Genomic DNA, 20,582 nt, shown 5'->3' with positions numbered 1-20,582 from the left:
TGTTTTATTGTGTTTTTAATATTCTGTTGGGAGCCACCAAGAGTGGCTGGGGAAACCCAGCCATATGGGCGGGGTATAAGTAATAAATTATAATATTAATATTATTACTGGAAAATGTGGGATAACATCTGCTCGACACATTGCCATCTAACCTCCCTGGAAACAAATCAGAATGAATATGCAACAAAAAGTCATTGCGTAACTCTCTCAGGAAACTTTGCACAAACACATCAGAATGAGGGCTAAATAAAGAGCTGGCACTGTCTTGTTACTGTGGCACGATGAGTCAATGTGTCTGGCTGTTAAGCAGCAGGTTGGTGGTTCAAACCCACCCAGGGACAGCTATGGGCAGAATTCCTGCATTGCAAGGGGCTGGACTGGATCTCCCAACTCTTATGATTCTATGTGGTCCTCGCAATCGAATCAGAATGAATGCGTAATATGAAGTCAACACTGTTGAACCACTCTGGAAACTTTTTTTTGCAAACACACCAGAATGATGCTCCTCCGCGAGTAGCCGAACATTGTCCCACCTCCCAGCAAACGCATCAGAATAAATGCTAACTAAATCGGCCAAACTTTGTGCATGCTCAGGAAGAACGGCGCCTGGAAGCAACCTTGCCTTTTTGTGACATTGCAGGTTTCTTTATTATTTAAATTTTTATCCCCCCCCCCCATTCTTTATACTCACACTTTCATCCAGGGATGTCGAATAACTTACAAAAAAAACCATTCAGTAGAAAATATAACAACAACATGCATCAAAATCATCCTCCTATTAGTTATACATAGCAGTATGTACTTTTGTCCCTACTCACTTATCCTAATTTCCCCCCTTCCTCCCTCCCCTTTAACCCCTCCCCCCAAAACTTGTTCCCTCTTCAGATCTTTAACCATGTGCACAGATTATTCATTCTAATTTGGATGCTTGGGTTGGCTTCCCCCAGTGCTATCCAATTCCTATAACTTGTCCATTTATTCAAAATCTTTTGACATTTGCTTTCCCATGTATCTTCCGTCATCACCTGTTCAAATATATCAAATTGTATCTATTCAAAAACACAGTCATTCCATTTTTCCATTTATTTCCATCCTAATGCATTGCAGTTGACCTGATAAAGGTCAGGTTTGGGGGGTTATTTTTTTCTAATGGTCCAAAAAACCTTTTTAAAAAGAGTTAGGGGCTTTCCCAGTCCCATCCTAGCGCAAAGCGCCGACTCCCTCCGTCCCCGCACATGACTCGCCTTGCAGACTGTGGGAAGGGCGGAGGAGGCGCCGCCTTCCGCCTCTTTTTGCGCACAAAGGGCTTTTCGCCTTTTCTCCCTCGTCGCCCCGCCCCTCTGGCTGGCTTGTCACAGCCCAGGCGAGCAAAAAGTGCTTCTGGAGAGATTAAAACAAACCCACCAGTGTGGGCGAGACTCCCAGGGAAGGCATGCTACAAAGCCGCTCAGTTAACTCGAGGAAGGAACTGTGCCGCTCGGGCTGCTGCACAGTAACGGAATGCATTTAGTTAACACAAACATGGCTGCTGCCTTCAGAGCTGCAAACCGAGCCTTGTACCCATGTAAGTGAACAAACCGGCTGCATCTTTCTCCAAAGGGTGGTTGCAATGCCTATTTCCTTCCCCCTCTCTTCCTTACTAAGAGGATTCTCCCCCCCCCACCCCGCAGAGGGGGAATGGGAGAGTACCTTTTAAGTGGGTTTTGCTGGCTGCCTGGAGAGGGAGAAAGGAGGCTATTGCGTTTTCCTTTCCCCGGGGTGGCGGGAGATGCGCTTTTGTTGCGGAGGTCGATCTCCCCGGGTCACTGGAGGGGTGGGGGGTGGGAAAGAGAAAAACGGCGTTATGCAAGCAGCATGTTGCAGAGGACTCTGTCCGGCGTCTCTCTTATATAAGGACTTCTATCAAATGCATTGCTTTTTTATTTTGTTAAAGTGACAGCACTGAAAACTGCTTTTTCGCAATCCTGTGCAACTTTTTACGCGGAATCAGGGTAAACAGACTGGGCAAGAGAATTGTTCTTTTTTTAATTATAGAAAAGGGTTTTCAGCACGCCTTGCATAAATCAGCAAAGCAAGGCTAGTACTTGAGCGAGCGAAAAGGGAGATGATATTTTTAAAAATTAAAAATCCACGCCCACCTGAGACCCGCAGAATGCACGCGCGGACTATATAGCCCTCCCAGGTAAGGCTAAAGTGCGCGCGGTTGGTTTTGTGCAAGCGGTCGTAGGGTTGGGTGCGAAAACGAAAGGGGATCCGTGTTGCTGACGCCGAGAGCTTGTTACACAACGTGGCCGCCGGAGAGGAGAGTTTGCGTAAAGGGCTTAGCACCACCTCTGGAGAGCTTTGCATCCGTCGTGCAGCATCAGGGAAATGGGGAGTTTGGAAAGTGCAAACTGCAGGGAGTTTGATTGTTGTTCTGCTTGGAACCGTTTCACTTTGGGGGGGTGTTTAAGTTTAAATTAAATAATTGCAACTGTTTTAATCTGGTGGGTTTTTTTTTAAATAGCTGTATTTTATGGTGCTGTAACCCATCCTGGGAACCTTAGGGTCAAGGAACAAATACTGTGGAATGAATATTGTCAACATTTTAAGAAACCAAAGAGCTCTGCAGTTTTTGCTGACCTGCCTCTCAGCTAGATGTTGCAAGGCTCGTTTTTAAATATGGAATTTGTGGGTTTTCTCCCTCCCCCACTAGGTGTAATCTTTTCCTTTCAGGGAAAACTCAGATGGTGAATGTCAAAAGAATTGTAGCATGTTGGGAAGCCTCAAAGTTTTCAGAACAAAAAATATTAAAAAGTTGGGAGGGGAAACCAAAGCAGCCAATCTAACCCCTATAATTGAATTTGAAGCCCATTTCAAGGCTTTCATACCAAACTTGCATGTATGATTATCGCTGTCACTTACGTTTGAAGGCTAGAATTGATCACAGTCTCTCATGTCCACAACATGTGGTGAATGGGCACTGATGAAAAGTTTCTACCAAAACCAGTGTTTGAAACTAGGCGCTTTTTGCAGAAGGGAATTTCATTAGCGTGAGCGGTTTCTGAGCTCTGGGCTCAGTACTGTGACTAAGATTTCAGATTAAAACTGTAGTGTGGAAGGAAAGGAGGACCTTTTCTTGCCTCCCCACTTCCAGCTACTCTCTGAAGACTGGAGAAGAGACCCTCTTGACAATATTAGGGGGGTGAGCAGGGGAAGGACCAGACCATGTGAAAAATGAACATAATATTTTAGCTGCAGTTCATTCATTTTCAGCTTTGTATTAGTGTGCCTGGACATTCCATTATTGCACCTATAACCTAGGCTTAAGGTGTCCTTTAGCTCCTAGCTTTCATATCCCAGTTTCTAACACTGACCAAAACACAAAATGTTGAAAGTGTGATACTGGATTATGAAGGTAAGTATTGCAGCTTTACAAGTGAAGGTGAGCAGTTTGCACTTCTGTTGTCAGCTGTGAAGTTGTTTCCCCCCTTTCCCCAAGCTCTAGACCAGGGGTTGGCAACCTAAGGTCCATGGGCCATAAGCGGCCTATGGGGGTCGTTTAACCGGCTCATGGACCCCCGCCACTCGGTTGGCTCCTGTGCGCCGCACTAAACCGGCGTGGAGCAGAGCGGAGACTGCCTTCCGCAACACTAGTTGGCTTCCCATTGGCTGCAGGAAGCTCCTGCAGCCAATGGGAAGCTGCGCACGCCTCTTCCGCACCGGAAGGAGCGCTGGAAATATTGTTTGCGTGTGCGCGCACTCCGGCCCACTGCGGAGTCTGCGGGACCGTGAACCAGCCCAAGCCACAAAAACTTTGCTGACCCCTGCTCTAGACAAGTCAACTGCCTGCAGATACAGCCCTTGTTGTTTTATAGCCAAATTTGAGAAGATCCATAATAGAGAAGCTCTGTTTGGGGGCATCAAGTTTTGACCTCGCACAAGGCACCATATTACAACAGATTACTAAAGTACAGTCATACCTCGGGTTGAATATGCTTCATGTTGAGCATGTTCGAGTTGCGCTCCGCAGCAACCCGGATGTAACAGAGCGCGTTACTTCTGGGTTTTGCCGCTCACGCATGCACAGAAGTGGCGAAAAGCGCTGCACGTGTGCGCAGACGTGCCGTCGCTAGTTACATTTGCTTCTGGATGTGAACGGGGCTCTGGAATGGATCCCGTTCGCATCCCGAGGTACCACTGTATGCCCATTGTGCAGGCATCACTAAGTGGGTAGGTGGCATTGCGGAGACAGAAAAAACACAAGAGAAGCCCTAGAAATGGCCCTGTGCATACAGAACAACTGTAGAGTGAAATAAACCAAGTCCTTAATTTTTTCCTAAAGGCCTGACACCTGCTAATCGGGGGATTTTCTGTTGTGTTTATTTTCTTATTGCATTTGCATCCGTGTGTGCATTTTCGAGGAAATGCCGTAGCTCAGTGACAGAGGCCGTTTTATGCATAGAGAAAGTCCCACGGTCAGTCCTTGGAGGCCAGCGTGGACCGTTCAGGGCTTGGTGGAGACGTATGATCTGACTCTGTATAAGGCAGCTTCTCATGGGTTTTGAATGAACGAAATGCCGCATTGCAAAGAAACAAACCAAGTAATAAACTAATTGTGGGTTGTTCTGTTTTCCCCTTGCTCTTGTCTAGTCACAGCAAGCAATGGCTGCAGTCGGGCAAGAGTCCAGCTACAAGGGAGATGTCAGTCAACAGCGACGGCAGCTGCGCAGGCCCAGAAAACCAAGCCTCAGGCCCAACCTGAAAAGAGGTGGGGAGCTGTTGTGTGGGTGGTTCATCTGCACAGGAACTGATAAAGCTCTACATATGGCTGTAGAACCTCAGAGAAATGACATGCTTTTCAGTGCAAATATTGGTGGAGTGCAGTTCCCATCAGCCCTGGCTAGCACAGCTGACAGTCAGGTGTGTGGGGAGTTATAGCCCAACAATATTTGGAGGGCAGCAGGCTTCTCACCCCTGCGAAAAAAATTAAAAGTAATGTCAGGCTGTGCATACGCTTAACAGGGAGTAAGCCCAATTGGAACACAGCGAGGCTTGCTTACAAATTACAATGGCTAGGATTTTGGTGTCTGTTAAGCTAGTGTTACCTGTTGGTTGATGAGGACTGAATATTAACGCCTCCCCTTCAGTGCTGGATGTACCTATAAGCTAAACAAGCTATAGCTTAGGGCCCCACTCTCTTGGGGCCCCCAAAAAAATTTAAAGGGGAAAAAACTGGATGTACATTTCCAAAATATAAGATAAAAAAACAAATAAAATAAAACCTACATACAGCAACAGTGTTTTGTGTTGTGGAGGCTCCTATGATGTAAGAAATGGGCCCCGCCTGCTAGCTTGCTCCCTAAAATATCACTAGTTGGCTCATTTTTATATACAGGGTGCCTACATTCTGCTATTTATAATTATTAGTAGTTTGCATCATATATTTACACCTCTTATTATTTCAGGTTATAGCAAGTTTCTAGAGACTAGATTATGAGTCTTTGTAAATTGTGTTTCTAAAGGAACTTTTGTTATTGCCAAATGCCAATGTGTTTGCATTATTAAGTTTGTTATGAATTAAAAAATCATTTTAAGTTAGCGCTTAATAATAATTTCACTATTAATATACTTCTTAATTAATTAATTATTTTGCAATGTTATTTTGCACTTAATTATTTTGCAATGTTTCTAGGCCGCCTTTCAGAGGGCCTTTCCGAAGCAATTTGGGCGTAAAATAAAATGTAAAACTTCAATATAGAGTTTCAGTACAATAACAGTAATTTAAAACGGGCACCCATTACGATGCCTTCCAAACGTGGGTTGGACTCCATCTCCCATCAGCCCAAGCCAGCATGGCCAATATCGGGGGACACAGGAGTAGCTGGGGGATGCTGGGAGTTGTAGTCCTAGCACTATGTAGCAGGCACCCTGCTGGTTACCCCCAGGTTAAAATATCTCACAGTCAGCCAAATAAGAAACAAACAAAAAGTGGAAGGCAGTAGCCCTTGTTTTATTTCGAATTGATGTGTTAAACTTATCCTCCTGTTCTCTTTTTTCCTATAGGAAACCTAAAACAGGGATCTTGATGTTAAACATGGGAGGCCCAGAGACAGTTGGAGACGTCCATGATTTTCTTCTTAGGCTTTTCCTCGACAGAGACCTGATGACTCTTCCGGTCCAAAAGTAAGGCTTAGTGCTTTGGTCTGCCAGAAGTCGTGCTGAGTTGCTTGCTGTTTTAGGAGGCTTAGGAACCCTTTCTTCTTTCTTTCTTTCTTTCTTTCTTTCTTTCTTTCTTTCTTTCTTTCTTTCTCACCTGGCTTTCTTTCTTTATTGTTTCATAAAATGTATACACCATTTGATTGTTGTTGTTTAAAAACACACACCCTTAAAGCAATTCATGAAGAGAGCAAAGCAATAAAATGACCGGCAAAAGCAGTTAAAAACAACCACTTAGAACATTTGTAAAATAATTAGCAATAAGCTAAAAGCAGATTCAAACACACGTCAATCTGAGCAGGCTTTTGGTCAGGATGGTTGACTTCCCTGCCTTGGTTGGAATTTTCCTTACCTGGCTTAAATGTGATGCAGGTAAGTGGAAAGTATTTGACACCTTGTGTGGTGTTGCATATGTCTGGTAACATTGAAACGGTGCCTTCAGTTCCTGCAAACGGCTGGCTTGCAGTTCCACGCCATGCCAGCCAGTCTGTGGTTTCCAGGTGTGCTAACATGTGCATAGCTGCTGGTGGCTCAATCTGAAATCTGTGTCCAGGGCAGCTGTGTACCAGCTCCATCTGGAAAGCAGGCTGAGACCCTACCTGCCCATGGACTGTCTTGCCAGAGTGGTGCATGCTCTAGTTATCTCCCGCTTGGACTACTGCAATGCACTCTACGTGGGGCTACCTTTGAAGTTGACCCAGAAACTACAACTAATCCAGAATGCGGCAGCTAGACTGGTGACTGGGAGCAGCCACCAAGACCACATAACACCAGTCTTGAAAGACCTACATTGGCTCCTAGTATGTTTCCTAGCACAATTCAAAGTGTTGGTGCTGACCTTTAAAACCCTTAATGGCCTCGGCCCAGTATACCTGAAGGAGTGTCTCCACACCTATCATTCTGCCCGGACACTGAGGTCCAGTGCCGAGGGCCTTCTGGCGGTTCCGTCACTGCGAGAAGTGAGGTTACAGGGAACTGGGCAGAGGGCCTTCTCGGTAGTGGCGCCTGCCCTGTGGAACACCCTCCCATCATATGTCAAAGAAATAAACAACTATCAGACTTTTAGAAGACATCTGAAGGCAGCCCTGTTTAGGGAAGCTTTTAATATTTGATGAATCATTGTATTTTAATATTCTGCTGAAAGCTGCTGGTGAAAAAACAAAACCCTTTTTTATGATGGTGAGCGGGACAGAGGTAAAGTGAGGGTGCTATCGCTAACAGCTGTCTCTCGACATTTCAGTAAGCTGGCGCCTTTTATTGCCAAACGACGGACACCCAAAATCCAGGAACAGTATAGTCGGATTGGTGGAGGGTCGCCTATTAAGAAATGGACTGCTACGCAAGGAGAAGGCATGGTGAAGCTGTTGGATGAAATGTCTCCTCACTCTGGTACGTGAGTCTTTCCTTTAGACATGTCCTGCAAATACTTTTTTTAAAAAAACTTTAAAAAGACAAGAAAAATATTCTCTTCCAAGTGGTGCATGTTAAAAAAATCCATGTACAGTGGCGCCTTGGAAGTCAAACGCTTTGTGACTCAAACATTTCGGCTCCCGAACGCCGCAAACCCGGAAGTGAGTGTTCCGGTTTGCGAACGTTCTTTGGAACCCGAACTTCCGACGTGGGTTCCATGGCTTCCGATTGGCTGCAGGAGCTTCCTGCAGCCAATTGGAAGCCGCGCCTTGGTTTCAGAACATTTTGGAAGTTGGACGGACTTCTGGAACGGATTCCGTTTGATTTCCGAGGTATGACTGTCGTGTCCTAAAATGTGAGAAGTGCAGTTAACAGGGAACCAGAAATGGCACCCTCCCTGTGGAATGCCCCCCCCCATCAGATGTCAAGGAAATAAGTAACTATACAGTCTTTGTGGAAGACAGGAGTGCCTGTCGTCCTCTGGTCACGAAGAGTCGGACATGACTAAACAACAACAACACAGCCTTTAGAAGAAATCTGAATGCAGCACTGTATAGGGAAGTTGTTTAATGTTTTATTTTCATATATGTAGGAAGCTGCTCCACTCAGATGGGCAGGGTACTACTACTACTACTAATAGTTATAACCAGAGGCAAAGCCCTCTAGGGAATGTTGGGATACTGCCAGGGAGACGGGGGCATCAGGCAGGCCCCCAGCTGGCTCCAGCCACCGGCCGGCAGCTGGGCGATCACCAGTCTCCCTTGGAACAGCATCAAACAGCGACACAAGCCTCAGATACGTTTAGAGACTTGGCACGCTCTATCAGCAGAGTGAATAAATCTTTGCAAAACAGAAGTGGCGGACAGAGAAATGTGTAAGCATATTTACAGCATTTATTCAGCATAGTTCAGGAACAAAGGAAAAAACATGTCTGCTTCCCTACGTGTCCAGCAAACAGCTGAAAGCAAAAGCAATATACAGAACGGAAGTTCCCGGCAAGTGCTGGAAGTAAACAGGCATGTGACACACAACAGTCATGCCTGTTCCCTTTTAAGGTGGAACGGAACTATATCCTAGCAGGGAAGAGCTGTAGCTCAGTGGTAGAGCATCTGCTTTGCAGGCCAAAGGTTGCAGGTTCAATCCCCAGCATCTCCAGGTCGGGCTGGGAATGTCCCCTGCATAAAACCTCAGATTGCTGCTGCCAGTCCGTATTGACAATGCTGAGCTCAGTGGAGCAGTGCTTTGCCCGGTAAATGCAGAAGGCACCTGCCTAATCCGCAGCGCTAACAAATTCTGCGGCATAGTTGCTGCATTAAGCAGCCCATTTCATGGCAAACATCGAACGGATGTTGTGAGGAGCAGTGAGCGATGCTTCTCAAAGAAAGAGTAGGGTGTAGCACGGCCAGAACGCTGCCTGTTCATGTTTGAACCAGCTCCAACAAGTCCCCCTGGCCGCTAATACTGAACACAAGCAGATCTGAGTGTGGCTCGCCGTTCCCGCCGAAACCGTTACTCCTTCCTTATCATCCAGCCTGAACTCGGGAGAAACCTTGCAAGTTGTTGGGTGGGGCCGATGACAGTTGCTCGACTTGAGGGCGCCGGGGGTTGTCTGGCAAAATGAGAACCTTATCAGACACTCTCTAAATGGTCCATTTGTCAGGCACCCAAGTAGCCAGAGTTTTATGGGAGATGGAACGGGTTGAACCAAGTTGCAACTGCACCTGAACCCTCCCCAGCGGCAGACCCAGACCCAGATGTGCTTAGTTACCATGATCTTCACCTGGTGATGTGTCAATCAGAAATTCTGGATCAAAGCCACCAGGCGGAACTTTGGTACCCGCAAGCACAATGCTTTTAAAAGAGACCTGCTAGCATGGGACACAAGATTGATGTGCATTGCAAAGCAGTTGCACGTGCGAACTGCGGTAATTAGACTAGCGCATGTAGAACGTGTTCTTGACACAAGTAAGCACACTGCAAAAGATCTGAAGGCTAGTCTCCAACACTCCCTCGCCTTGTCAGGCAAGTCAGTAGCTTTTTGCTTTTTTTTTTTTTTAAAAAAGTAAAATTAGTGTGTTTAAAAGGGCTGGGGAATTGGGAGCGTTAAGTTAATGGTTTAGGGAGCCTTATCTGCTCCTGTCAGACCTCATCACTCCCTCTGATTTTACAGCCTGGTTTCCCCAGTGAAAGCCGCCCTGCCTTTTATCTATTTGTACATCCTTTGCATCTTAAATTTCACTCCTATTATGTCAGGCAGGCCTCTTCTGCTTCTGCCATGGCTGCGGGCTACTGTTTTTTTGCTAGATAAGTGCAATGCAAGTAGGAAAGGGGAACAACACTTCTTGGAAGCATGCTGAAGTCTGCGACTCCGACATGATGGAAGTCTTTGCTTCCTTGGAGTTCTGTTTAAAATGGTTAGTTTGTCGTATTTTCTCCTTTCCAGCTGTCAAGGTTTCCTATTGGGCAAAATACAGTGGTACCTCGGGTTACATACGCTTCAGGTTACAGACTCCGCTAACCCAGAAATAGTACCTCGGGTTAAGAACTTTGCTTCCGGATGAGAACAGAAATCGTGCTCCGGCGGCAGCAGGAGGCCCCATTAGCTTCAGGTGAAGAACAGTTTCAGGTTAAGAACGGACCTCCGGAACGAATTAAGTACTTAACCCAAGGTACCACTGTACCAATTTATTGGGAGTCATTGGGAGTTGCTATGATGTTTGCCCAAAGTGCTCCTGTTCTATTAAAAAGATGTGCAAACCAGCTGGGTTTTTTCCCCTCCAGTTTGAGGATTTAGGTCACACACAAACCCTCTAGCGTAAGTTCGAAACTCCCATTGTTCTAGGTGCATTTTGCAACAGCGGATTTCATTAGTGCGAGCAGTTTCTGAGCTCTGGGCACAGTACCGCATCTAAGATTTCAGATTAAAACTGCAGTGTGGAAGGAAAGGAGGGCCTTTTTCCTACCTTCCCACTTCCAGCTACTCTCCGAAGACTGGAGAAGGGACCCTCTTAAGAATATTAGGGGGGTGGGCAGGGGAAGGACTAGACCATGTGAAAAATGAACATAATATTTTAGCTGCAGTTCGTTCATTTTCAGCTTTGTAGTCTTGTTATTTAAAAAAAGTGTGCCTAGGCATTCCGTTGTTGCACCCATAACCTCGGTTTAAGGTGCCGTTTAGCTCCTAGCTTTCATATCTCAGTTTCTAACACTGTTGTAAATACACCACTCGGAGAGCCTTTCAGAATTGTTGAGTTGGAAGGGACCCCGAGGGTCATCTAGTCCAGCCCCCTCTTTACTGTTTTTAAAAATATTAATAAGGTAGAAGAGACCACAGTGCGACCCTCCTGCAACTGGAAGGCACAGGCAATGTTTACACCAGCTTTTTCGCCAACCTGGTGCCCACCACATGTTTTTACTACAACTCCCATCAACGTGTGTGATCCAAAACATCTGGCGGGGGCCAGCGAAGCAAAAGGCTGCCTCGCATAATGTTTAGATCACGTTGCTCCACAGAATAAGGTCACCATCTGTCTTCTGTTTCCAGCGCCGCACAAGTACTACATCGGATTCCGCTATGTCCACCCTCTGACGGAGGAAGCCATTGAAGAGATGGAGGAGGATGGCATTGAACGGGCTGTTGCTTTCACACAGTACCCACAGTACAGCTGCTCCACCACAGGTGAGCTCGTACCTGGAGTACAGAAGCAATGCCCGGCCTCCAAAGGCAGGCCTTGGTCTAATCCAGGGGCCAGTTCTGGGAATCTGCTTGTTCTATGCCTCAGCAAGAATCATATCTGTCAACTTTCAGATTTGAAAATAAGGGATCAGCAGCCTTACCTGTCCTGGGGACTGTCTACGGGATATCTAACAATCTGGGATAGTAGCAGGAAATGGCACTGGAATAAGGGAATTTCCCACAAAAAAAGGGAAGGTTGACAGCTATGCCAAGAATACGCAAGGCAGTATCAAAATAGATAGTCTTCCTCTTGATTTTGCGTAACTGCAGTCCATTCTGCACCTGAGCAGCCTCAGGTCAGGTGCTAGCACCTAGGCTTGCTAGAACCCCAACACGAGTTCTCCAGGAGTTTCCCCTCAGTGTTGCCTCGAGTTGCCAGAGATTGGACCTTCTGCATGCCAAAGAAGTGCTCTGCCACTAGAGCTGTACTTGGGCAGCAGCAGCAGCAATACTGTACAAGGTTCTCCTTTGGCTCATTGCACAATTCATGCTGGTGAAAGTGAGGTGGCGGCAATGTCAGCGAGCAGCCAGGCAGGTATGTTTTTACTTAGATGTGGACGTGCAGCAGAAAATGGTATTCAAAACTTGATTTTTAAAAAATGGTTTAGAACCACTGAATATCAGTTTCTGAGGAACAATAGGCAGGGGAAATGTGGAACCTGCTTAGCTGTGCCACAGCCCAAAAATTATTAGCTGATGGTAACGTGGAGGTGACCTTTTTTCACTGGTACCACCTGTGTTGTGGAATGCTCTCCCTGCTGAAATACAAGAGGCCCCATCAGTATTGGGGTTCCGCCGGCTCTTGTTTCATTACCTTCCCTTTTCCCATGAACCTCCTCTCTTAACTAAGGTCTTGTTTTATCGCTCATTTTAATTGTGTGTGTCTGTTTCAGTGTTTTGTTGGAATTGCCTTGTGTATTTTAACGTGTGCTTACATTTTCTGGTAGCTGTCTTTATACTTGTAAACGGCTTCGAAGCCACTTGGGCAGTGTAAATTCAGTAACAGTAATAATTAACAAGAATAATATGTCCTTTTTGAGCGGCGTATCTTCCTGGCGACACCAACCTGACCACTGTGAGGGACTAAATGGACCTTGGGTCTGATCTAGCAGGGAACTCGTCCTTCGCAGAGTCCCTGTATCCCCTCCTTCTTTACCACAAGTCTCATTTTCTGCTCTTTTTGCCTTTCTGATGGGCTCATTGCTTTTGTCCCCTTCAGGGAGCAGCTTAAACGCTATTTATCGCTACTATGACAAAAAGGGGGATAAACCAAAGATGAAGTGGAGCACAATTGACAGGTGGCCAACGCACCCCCTTCTCATTCAGGTACGGAATTCTTGTTGGGAACCAAAGCGAGGAGTAGCGGAAACCAGCCAGGTTTGCCAAAGTGCCAAGCGTCTGTTATGTCTGTGGGGGCAGGATGCAGGACAGTGTTTCTCCAACTCGGGTCTCCAGCTGTTGTTGGACTACAACTCCCATCATCCCTAGCCAGCAGGATAATGGGTATTGTAGTCCAACAACAGCCAGGGACCCCAGGTTGGGAGAAACACTTGATAGGATCTCTCTGACGTGCAGTGAGAATGTAGGTTCCTCAAGGAGCACGAGGCTGTATTTGTGAAACAAATAGCTGAATAGGTCAGGGTTCTTACTTGGAGCCTTTTCCCATATTTTATAATCGTTTTTTGTTTTATTCTTATGTAAAAATGCAGAATTGTTAGTTGGTGCATGCATAGAAAGGTTGGAAGAGAATCTTGGTGTAACATAGGAGAATACTATTATTATTTTTAAAAGTGCATTCAAATTCTCAACTGTGCTTGAGGATCACTGTCATGATTTGGGAGGCTGGTATTTGGACTTGTGTTTTATTTCTCCAACTTTTGCTTTTCAGTGCTTTGCAGACCACATCCAGAAGGAACTGGACTTATTTCCGCCCGACAAAAGGAAAGATGTAGTTATCCTGTTCTCCGCTCACTCTCTGCCAATGTCTGTGAGTAACAGCAATCCATTTCCAAAGCTGCAAAATATTTTCTTAGAGGGGCGATTTAAAAAAATCCTTGTTTGTATGATCTAATGATCCATTCGCCAGTTTGCCTGTCCATGCACAAGCCCTGCTCCCTGCCTTGCAGGCCTTTTCCCACCTGGCCGGGGAGGGTGGAGCCTGGACTGACTGCAGCTACAAAAGCTGAGGCTGCTTTATTTTAGATCTTGTGATTTATATGGAAGTTGTTCAGCTTGGTTGTGCATTTTAAAAAGTTTTATTTATTGTTCATGACTACTTTTGTTATGTTGTGGTTATGTATTTTTTTCTCATGTTGTAAGCCACCTTGGGCATGGTTTGAACTGCAGAAAGGCGACACACAAATAAAATTATGTATGACTGTAGAGTGTCAGAAATACTGGGTTCTTCCTCGTATCATTCTCCTGCGCCACACAGGGATTTTCTGTGGAAATTTGGTGCCATCTAGTGGTTTCTCTTTAGCACCGAAAATAAGTTGCAATACTGCAGTTCTGAATTAAGCTGTCTGGAGTTTGAAGGCACAAATGTTGCTTCAGTGGAAGAACAAACCACTAGAAATTATTTTTTAAAATATCCCCCGATAACATATTGCACCTGCTTGAAATGCATTGTGCCTTGTATTAAACTACGGTTGGCTCCCGAACGCCACAAACCCGGAAGTGAGTGTTCTGGTCTGCAAACTATTTTTGGAAGCCGAACTGTCCGATGTGGCTTCCGATTGGCTGCAGGAGCTTCCTGCAGCCAATCAGAAGCCATTCTTTGGTTTCCAAATGTTTTGGAAGTTGAACGGACTTCCGGAACGGATTGTGTTCGACATCCAAGGTATGACTGTATCTCCCTAGGAAGTGGAATGAATTGCTGAACCTCTCTGTCAAGTGTAGCTGTGTAAGGAGAATTAGGGTCTCCCAGCGACACCCAGCACCCTTGACAAAACTCCATTTCTCGGGATTCCTTGCAGGAAGCCATGGCTGTTTAAAGTGGCGTGATACTGCTTTAAACATATATAGTGCAGACAGGGGCCATAATTTATTGGGTATAAGAAACAATTGGTTCTAAGCTTAGGCTGGGGCTGCATCTGATGGGACTTCTTATGAGTAAGGGGAACCCTTTAACTGGCATGTGTTGTTGCAAAGTGTGGACTAATTGCGGTGGTTTGATAATGTAGGGGGAGCATTTGTAGTGTTTGTTTTAACCCCGATTGAGCTGTTTTAGCTAACTTGCCCTTTCTGTCCCCTAGGTAGTTAATCGTGGCGATCCGTACCCACAAGAGGTGGGAGCAACCGTTCAGAGGGTTATGGAGAAACTCAACTACTCCAACCCGTACAGGCTTGTGTGGCAGTCCAAGGTATATTTTTATTTCATTTATTGGCATCATTGGCATACTGTCCAGTGAAAGCCCGCAGGACAGTTAGCAATAAGCTTGTTCAGCTGTCGGAATTGGCCTGTGAGAGTAGATCCTGATAAGGTTCTGACCCACAAAGCTTAAAAGTGTCCCCACACCTGCTTTAAAATGTGGTGTATATATTGAATCACAACTTAATACAGTGGTACCTCTGGTTAAGAACTTAATTCATTCTGGAGGTCCGTTCTTAACCTGAAACTGTTCTTAACCTGAGGTACCACTTTAGCTAATGGGGCCTCCTGCTGCCGCCACACAATTTCTGTTCTGAAGCAAAGTTCTTAACCCAAGGTACTATTTCTGGGTTAGCGGAGTCTGTAACCTGAAGTGTCTGTAACCCGAGGTACCACTGTAATGTAATCTCTCTCTGTCTCTCTGTCTCTCTGTGTGTGTGTGTCTCCTTTACCCTAGGTTGGGCCTATGCCTTGGCTGGGTCCTCAGACGGATGAGACGATCAAAGGGCTTTGCCAGAGGGGAAAGAAGAATATTTTGCTGGTTCCAATAGCGTTTACTAGCGACCATATAGAAACGCTCTACGAACTGGACATCGAATACGCGCAAGTCTTAGCCAGTGAGGTAAACTGTTCTGCTTTTGTTGTCATTCTGCACAGTTGTAGGCTGAAGGCTTTAAGTCTGCTTAATAGAAAGCAGATCCCGTTATAAACAGAGAGTCATAGAATTGTAGAGTTGGAAGGGACCCCAAGGCCCAGCCCTCTGCAATGAAGGAATCTCAGCTAAAGCATCCATGACAGATGGCCATCCAGCCTCTGCTTAAAAACCTCCAAGGAAGGAGAGTCCACAATCTCCGGAGGGAGACCGTTCCACTGTCCCAACAGCTCTTACTGTCAAAAGTTTTTCCTGATGTTTAGTCAAGAAATCTCCTTTCTTGTAGCATGATGCTTATTTCTGTGTAACCATGTTAAAAAATAGGGCTGTAGGTTTTGTTTCCAGGGGGCAGCTGCGTTTATCTGCTGGCAGCCAAAACAGCAGGGAATCTATGTGGCGCCTTAAAAACTTAACAGATTTCATTGCGGCACAAGCTTTTGTGAATTACACTCCACTTTCATCAGCTGCCTGCATGAAGTATTATTGTGTTTTAAAGACAGGTAGGTAGGTAGGTTCTAAGGGACGCGGGTGGTGTTGTGGGTTAAACCACAGAGCCTAGGACTTCCCGATCAGAAGGTTGGAGGTTCGAATCCCCGCAATGGGGTGAGCTCCTGTTGCTCAGTCCCTGCTCCTGCCCACCTAGCAGTTCGAAAGCACGTCAAAGTGCAAGTAGATAAATAGGTACCGCTCCGGTGGGAAGGTAAACGGCATTTCCATGCGCTGCTCTGGTTAGCCAGAAGCGGCTTAGTCATGCTGGCCACATGACCCGGAAGCTGTACGCCGGCTCCCTCGGCCAATAAAGCGAGATGAGCGCCACAACCCCAGAGTCGGTCACAACTGGACCTATTGGTCAGGGGTCCCTTTACCTTTACCTAGGTAGGTTCTGCGATTCTGTGTTGGCACCCTTCACCATTCAGGTTCCCCTGCCAGGGCACGTTGGCTTTTGTAGTACAAAACATTTGAAGGCACCAGGATGGCGAAGGTTGGTGTAGAATAATCCCTCACCCCCAGCCGTGTTTCAGTCTGTACCTGTAATTCAAGATGGCGTTTCTGATGTAGTCCATGAAAGTTCATGTCATTAGAAATTTATTCGACTTTAAGGTGCCACCATACTTGGTTATATTTTACGTATTGTCTGTTTACAGCCCAACTTTTCAGCCCAAACTAACCCCTGAGATTTTGCCCTCATTTGTGGAAGTATTTCTATCTGATTAAATGTCAGGCTGGTATACAGCGATGTGTATATAATTAATGCCTAAAACACTTAAGTGGACACCAGGTGTTCAGGGCTCTGTATATGTAAACAAGAACCTTGAATGCGGCGTGGTAGTGTATGTCTTAACAACAATTGGAACGCAACACCAAGGAACTAGACATTAAAGTCGAAAGGCTGTGTGTGTGTTTGGTGTTTTCTCCTGCTCTCTGTTAGCGGATGACACAGTCCAGGATTTAGGTTATTTCCTCTTGAGAGGGACAGGACGGAAGCAGCTACATGTGAAATAGCAGGTTGGCTGTGATGGTTAAAATGACCACCAATAGAAGCAGCCCTTTTCACCACTGTGCTGTTGGTTGGACGCAAGCACTAAATATCAGTGCAGTTTGCGAATAGAAAATAATATTTGGGTAAAAATCTGGGGGTTTGGGTAGCAGAAAAGAGTTGGTGTAAGTGGATTGGTTTGAGGTTTTATTTGGGGGGGACGGACGAGCACTTCCCCAGTCCCTTGGCAATCCGACAGTGTGTTTGCAGATTTTTCCTAAGTGATTTCCAGGGTGCTGGAGGGACATGGGACTATAGCAGCAGCAGGGAATCCGTGGCCCTCCAGATGTTGCTGAACTACAACTCCCATCATCCCTGACTGTTGGCCAGCCTGGCTGAGGTTGATGGGAACCAGGAGTCTCACCTCATCTGGGGGTGTCATAGGCTCGCCATAACTGGACTGCAGGAAAGCTCCCGTACTGTTGCTCTAATAACGTATGAACTGGGCTTAATTCTGACTCATTAATTCCCATTGCTCTCTGCATCATCCTTGAAACAAGGGCTTCGTCTGAGGGCTATGGACTTAGTGAGATGATACCACGTGTTAAACCATTTGCTCCTCTCTTCTTCTCCAGTGCGGAGTCGAAAACATCCGAAGAGCAGAATCCCTTAATGGAAACCCATTGTTTGCCAAGGTAATTCCATCCCTTTTGAGTCTCTCCAGTCTCCTAGTTAGGGATGGCAGACATGATTCCCATCCTTGTCAATTTTACAGGGGTTCAGCTTTTTTTCTACCGCTCCTGTTAAGTAAGAGGAAGGGATGTAGCTCAGTGGTACAGCATCTGCTTTGCATGCACACAGATGGAGGAAGGTTGAAAGCAAACTATTGTATTGGTAGACCATGTATACCTGAAGGAGCTTCTCCATCCCCATCATTCAGCCCGGACACTGAAGTCCAGCGCCGAGGGCCTTCTGGTGGTTCCCTCACTGCGAGAAGTGAGGTTACAGGGAACCAGACAGAGGGCCTTCTTGGTAGTGGCGCCCACCCTGTGGAACACCTTCCCTTCAGTTGTGAAGGGAATAAGCAGCTATCTTATCTTTAAAAGACATCTGAAGGCAGCCCTGTTTAGGGAAGTTTTTAATATTTAACGCTGTACTGTTTTTAACACTTGATTGGGAGCCGCCCAGAGTGGCTGGGGAAACTCAGCCAGATGGGCGGGATATAAATAAATTATTATTATTATTATTATTATTATTATTATTATTTATTATTATTCGTCCCTCACAGCTCAGTAATGTCTACACTGGCTGGCAGCAGTGCTCTAGGGTTTTGTATGGGGCCATTCTGGGCCTTACCTGGACATGCCTAGGATTGAACCTGTGACCTTCTGCATGCAATGCAGTTGCACCAGCACTGATCTCTTGTTCAGGTGTGGAGAAATTATTGGACTGGGTTTTCTAGTTCGGCAGAATGATCCTGACTCCTGTGGCGATAGGGAGGAGGATTAGGATGGGACAAAGGAGTGGCTTTGCTAGGAAACCCCCCCCCCTCCACTCCACCTATGGAAAGTTCCACAGTATAGTTGTGTCCAACCATCAGTGCTTGGAGACAGCAAATTCAAAGCTCCCCTAATTGGGATGTGAATAGGTGCTAGGGGAGGCTAGATGTACAGTTGCAATCAGAATAATTCAACCCCCGTTGCAAATCAGGTTTATTATCAAAATTGACAGACTTTCAGCTGTTTTGCAATAAGCAAATCAAAAGCAGTTGAAACTTCAGATGCTTCAAGTGGTTTCCCCAAGTTCAGCTGAAAACGCAATAATAGTGAGACTGGAGAAGCCAACATAAGTTGCACTTTCAGCTGAATTTGGGAAACCACTTGAATATTTCCGATTGCCACTGTATTAGATATTTAATTCTTCCTTCCTCACGTTTGTGAGTTCAGCAGAGTGCCATCCCTTTGCAGCTGAGAAGGGAAGCTTAGTTTTAGCCTTTTAGTTTAAGTAGTCCAGGATGCTTTAAGGCAGTCTGGAATTTCCTGGTATTTCCCCCTTTTCTATTCCTTAAAATAATAATTACACAGATAGCCTTGTAAAAGATAAAAAATAACATTTACTAACTCAGGATACTTGCTGAAGAGCAACAGATGCAGCAACTTGGTTCCGGCAGGCTTAAAGAGGGTCTCTTCTGTGGGGTGTGCATGAAACAGGGCCTTCTCAGTGGTGTCATCCAGGCTGACACCAATTTGTTCCCTTCCTGACTTCCACAACCAGTGGAACCAGTGCCACCTGGGCATTTAATTAATAAATGCCCAAGATACTCAATGGTCTGTTGAAACACACCTGGAAAATCTTGTGAAGGGAATTTTCCAGATCATACGTTTTTTAATGTCAGTTTGGCCTTTGATACTCCCTTGCATCAATAAACCCAGCTTGCAACAACAAAAACAATAATAACAATGTACATAAATTGTAAGATCACCAACTTGCACTTACCTTTTTGTTGGAAGCCTAATGTTTGTGGTTTTTGTCCTTCGTTTTTTAAAAAAACATTTTATATTATTTTACTTACTTTCAGGCCCTCGCAGACTTGGTCTCATCCCATCTCAAGTCGAACGAAATCTGCTCCAAGCAGTTAACCCTCAGTTGCCCGCTTTGCGTGAATCCCACTTGCCGAAAGACAAAATCATTCTTTACCAGTCAGGAGCTGTGATGCGCATTTGCAGTGGGTTCACCTGACACAGAGTATAACCCTGCGGATCCTGCCCTGTGCACCCGTTTACACTGCTTTCTTTTGCCCCGCTCAGGGTAGCTTCAGACGGGACGATTAGCCTCCTCTGTGTGCTAAGAAGGGTCCCAAATGGGGTTTGCACTGGTCTGAAGGAGGGATGAATCTGAAATCTTTTTATGTTTTTTTTTTGTTTCTATGGAGGGATCTTGCGTTGGAAGGGAAGTAACATTTCAAAGGGTTTCATCCTGCCGGGGTTGCTGAGAACACACTTGTCTTCCTATAAAGGCATTCAGGGGACTCTTAGCACCTCGCAGTATCAAGCTTTGCACTAGGCACTGAAAAACGAGCAAAACTTCTGATACTTATGAGCTGCATATATACTGGAGTAGGGTTCATGATTCAGCAGTGATGTTGAATAATAGCGACTGGATCAATTTCAGCTTGTAGGGACTGGTTGCTGTCCAGGTTAGTTTAATCACTTCTAAAAGAACTACTCCAAGGATCTTGACCTGAGAGTTACAACATAGATCTCTTAATATGTACTTGTCATAAAAATAGTATTTTTAAAATCCTTCCATTGTAGGATACTACTTTTTTCCCCTATGTGGTGTGTTTTGTATTTTCACGCTTGGAACTCTGCAACTAACCACACTGACCATCACACTGCTGATACTGGTTTGTTTCAAATCAACTGACACCTTTTTTAAAGCATGTATTTGTTTTTGTTTTTTAAATGAAGTTTTTTCCCTTTTTTGTGGGTTTCGTTCTTCCCCTCCCCCCCCCAAAATGCAGAATTGATTCTGCACCAGCCCAGCAGCTTTCAGTTCCTTTGACAGCAGAGTTATCTAAATTGAATGGACGTGCGATTTCAGTGGTCTCGGTGGCAGTGTCTGCCCAATAAGCCAAAGATCAAGAACTTGTGCCCCTTCAGATGTTGCTTGACTCCCACTCCCATCAGCCCCAGACAGTATGGTCCAATGGTCAGGGATGATGGGAATTGCAGTCCAA

At 45.6% G+C, this 20,582-nt stretch overlaps 1 protein-coding gene across 2 annotated transcripts; it reads left to right on the top strand.

Moving 5' to 3' along the window:
- Positions 1-1,328: 1,328 nt before the first annotated feature.
- On the top strand, positions 1,329-20,302 carry FECH (ferrochelatase). Of its 2 annotated transcripts, none has more exons than XM_053408911.1 (11): positions 1,329-1,564; positions 4,633-4,750; positions 6,046-6,165; positions 7,439-7,587; positions 11,153-11,287; positions 12,564-12,670; positions 13,233-13,331; positions 14,599-14,706; positions 15,172-15,336; positions 17,479-17,538; positions 19,422-20,302. In XM_053408911.1, exons 1-11 carry the CDS (start codon positions 1,501-1,503, stop codon positions 19,554-19,556), a joined length of 1,260 nt encoding a protein of 419 aa, XP_053264886.1. In that variant the 5' UTR covers positions 1,329-1,500; the 3' UTR covers positions 19,557-20,302. The 2 variants fall into 2 exon arrangements, with proteins under 2 accessions (XP_053264886.1, XP_053264887.1); XM_053408912.1 differs by lacking the exon at positions 1,329-1,564 and adding an exon at positions 2,099-2,182.
- Positions 20,303-20,582: the final 280 nt, after the last annotated feature.

This window comes from Podarcis raffonei, chromosome 11 (genome assembly GCF_027172205.1).
Source record: "Podarcis raffonei isolate rPodRaf1 chromosome 11, rPodRaf1.pri, whole genome shotgun sequence".
Classification (NCBI taxonomy): domain Eukaryota; kingdom Metazoa; phylum Chordata; class Lepidosauria; order Squamata; family Lacertidae; genus Podarcis; species Podarcis raffonei.
Note: the sequence above shows the minus strand (reverse complement) of the source record. Positions and strands in the feature narration are given on the sequence as shown.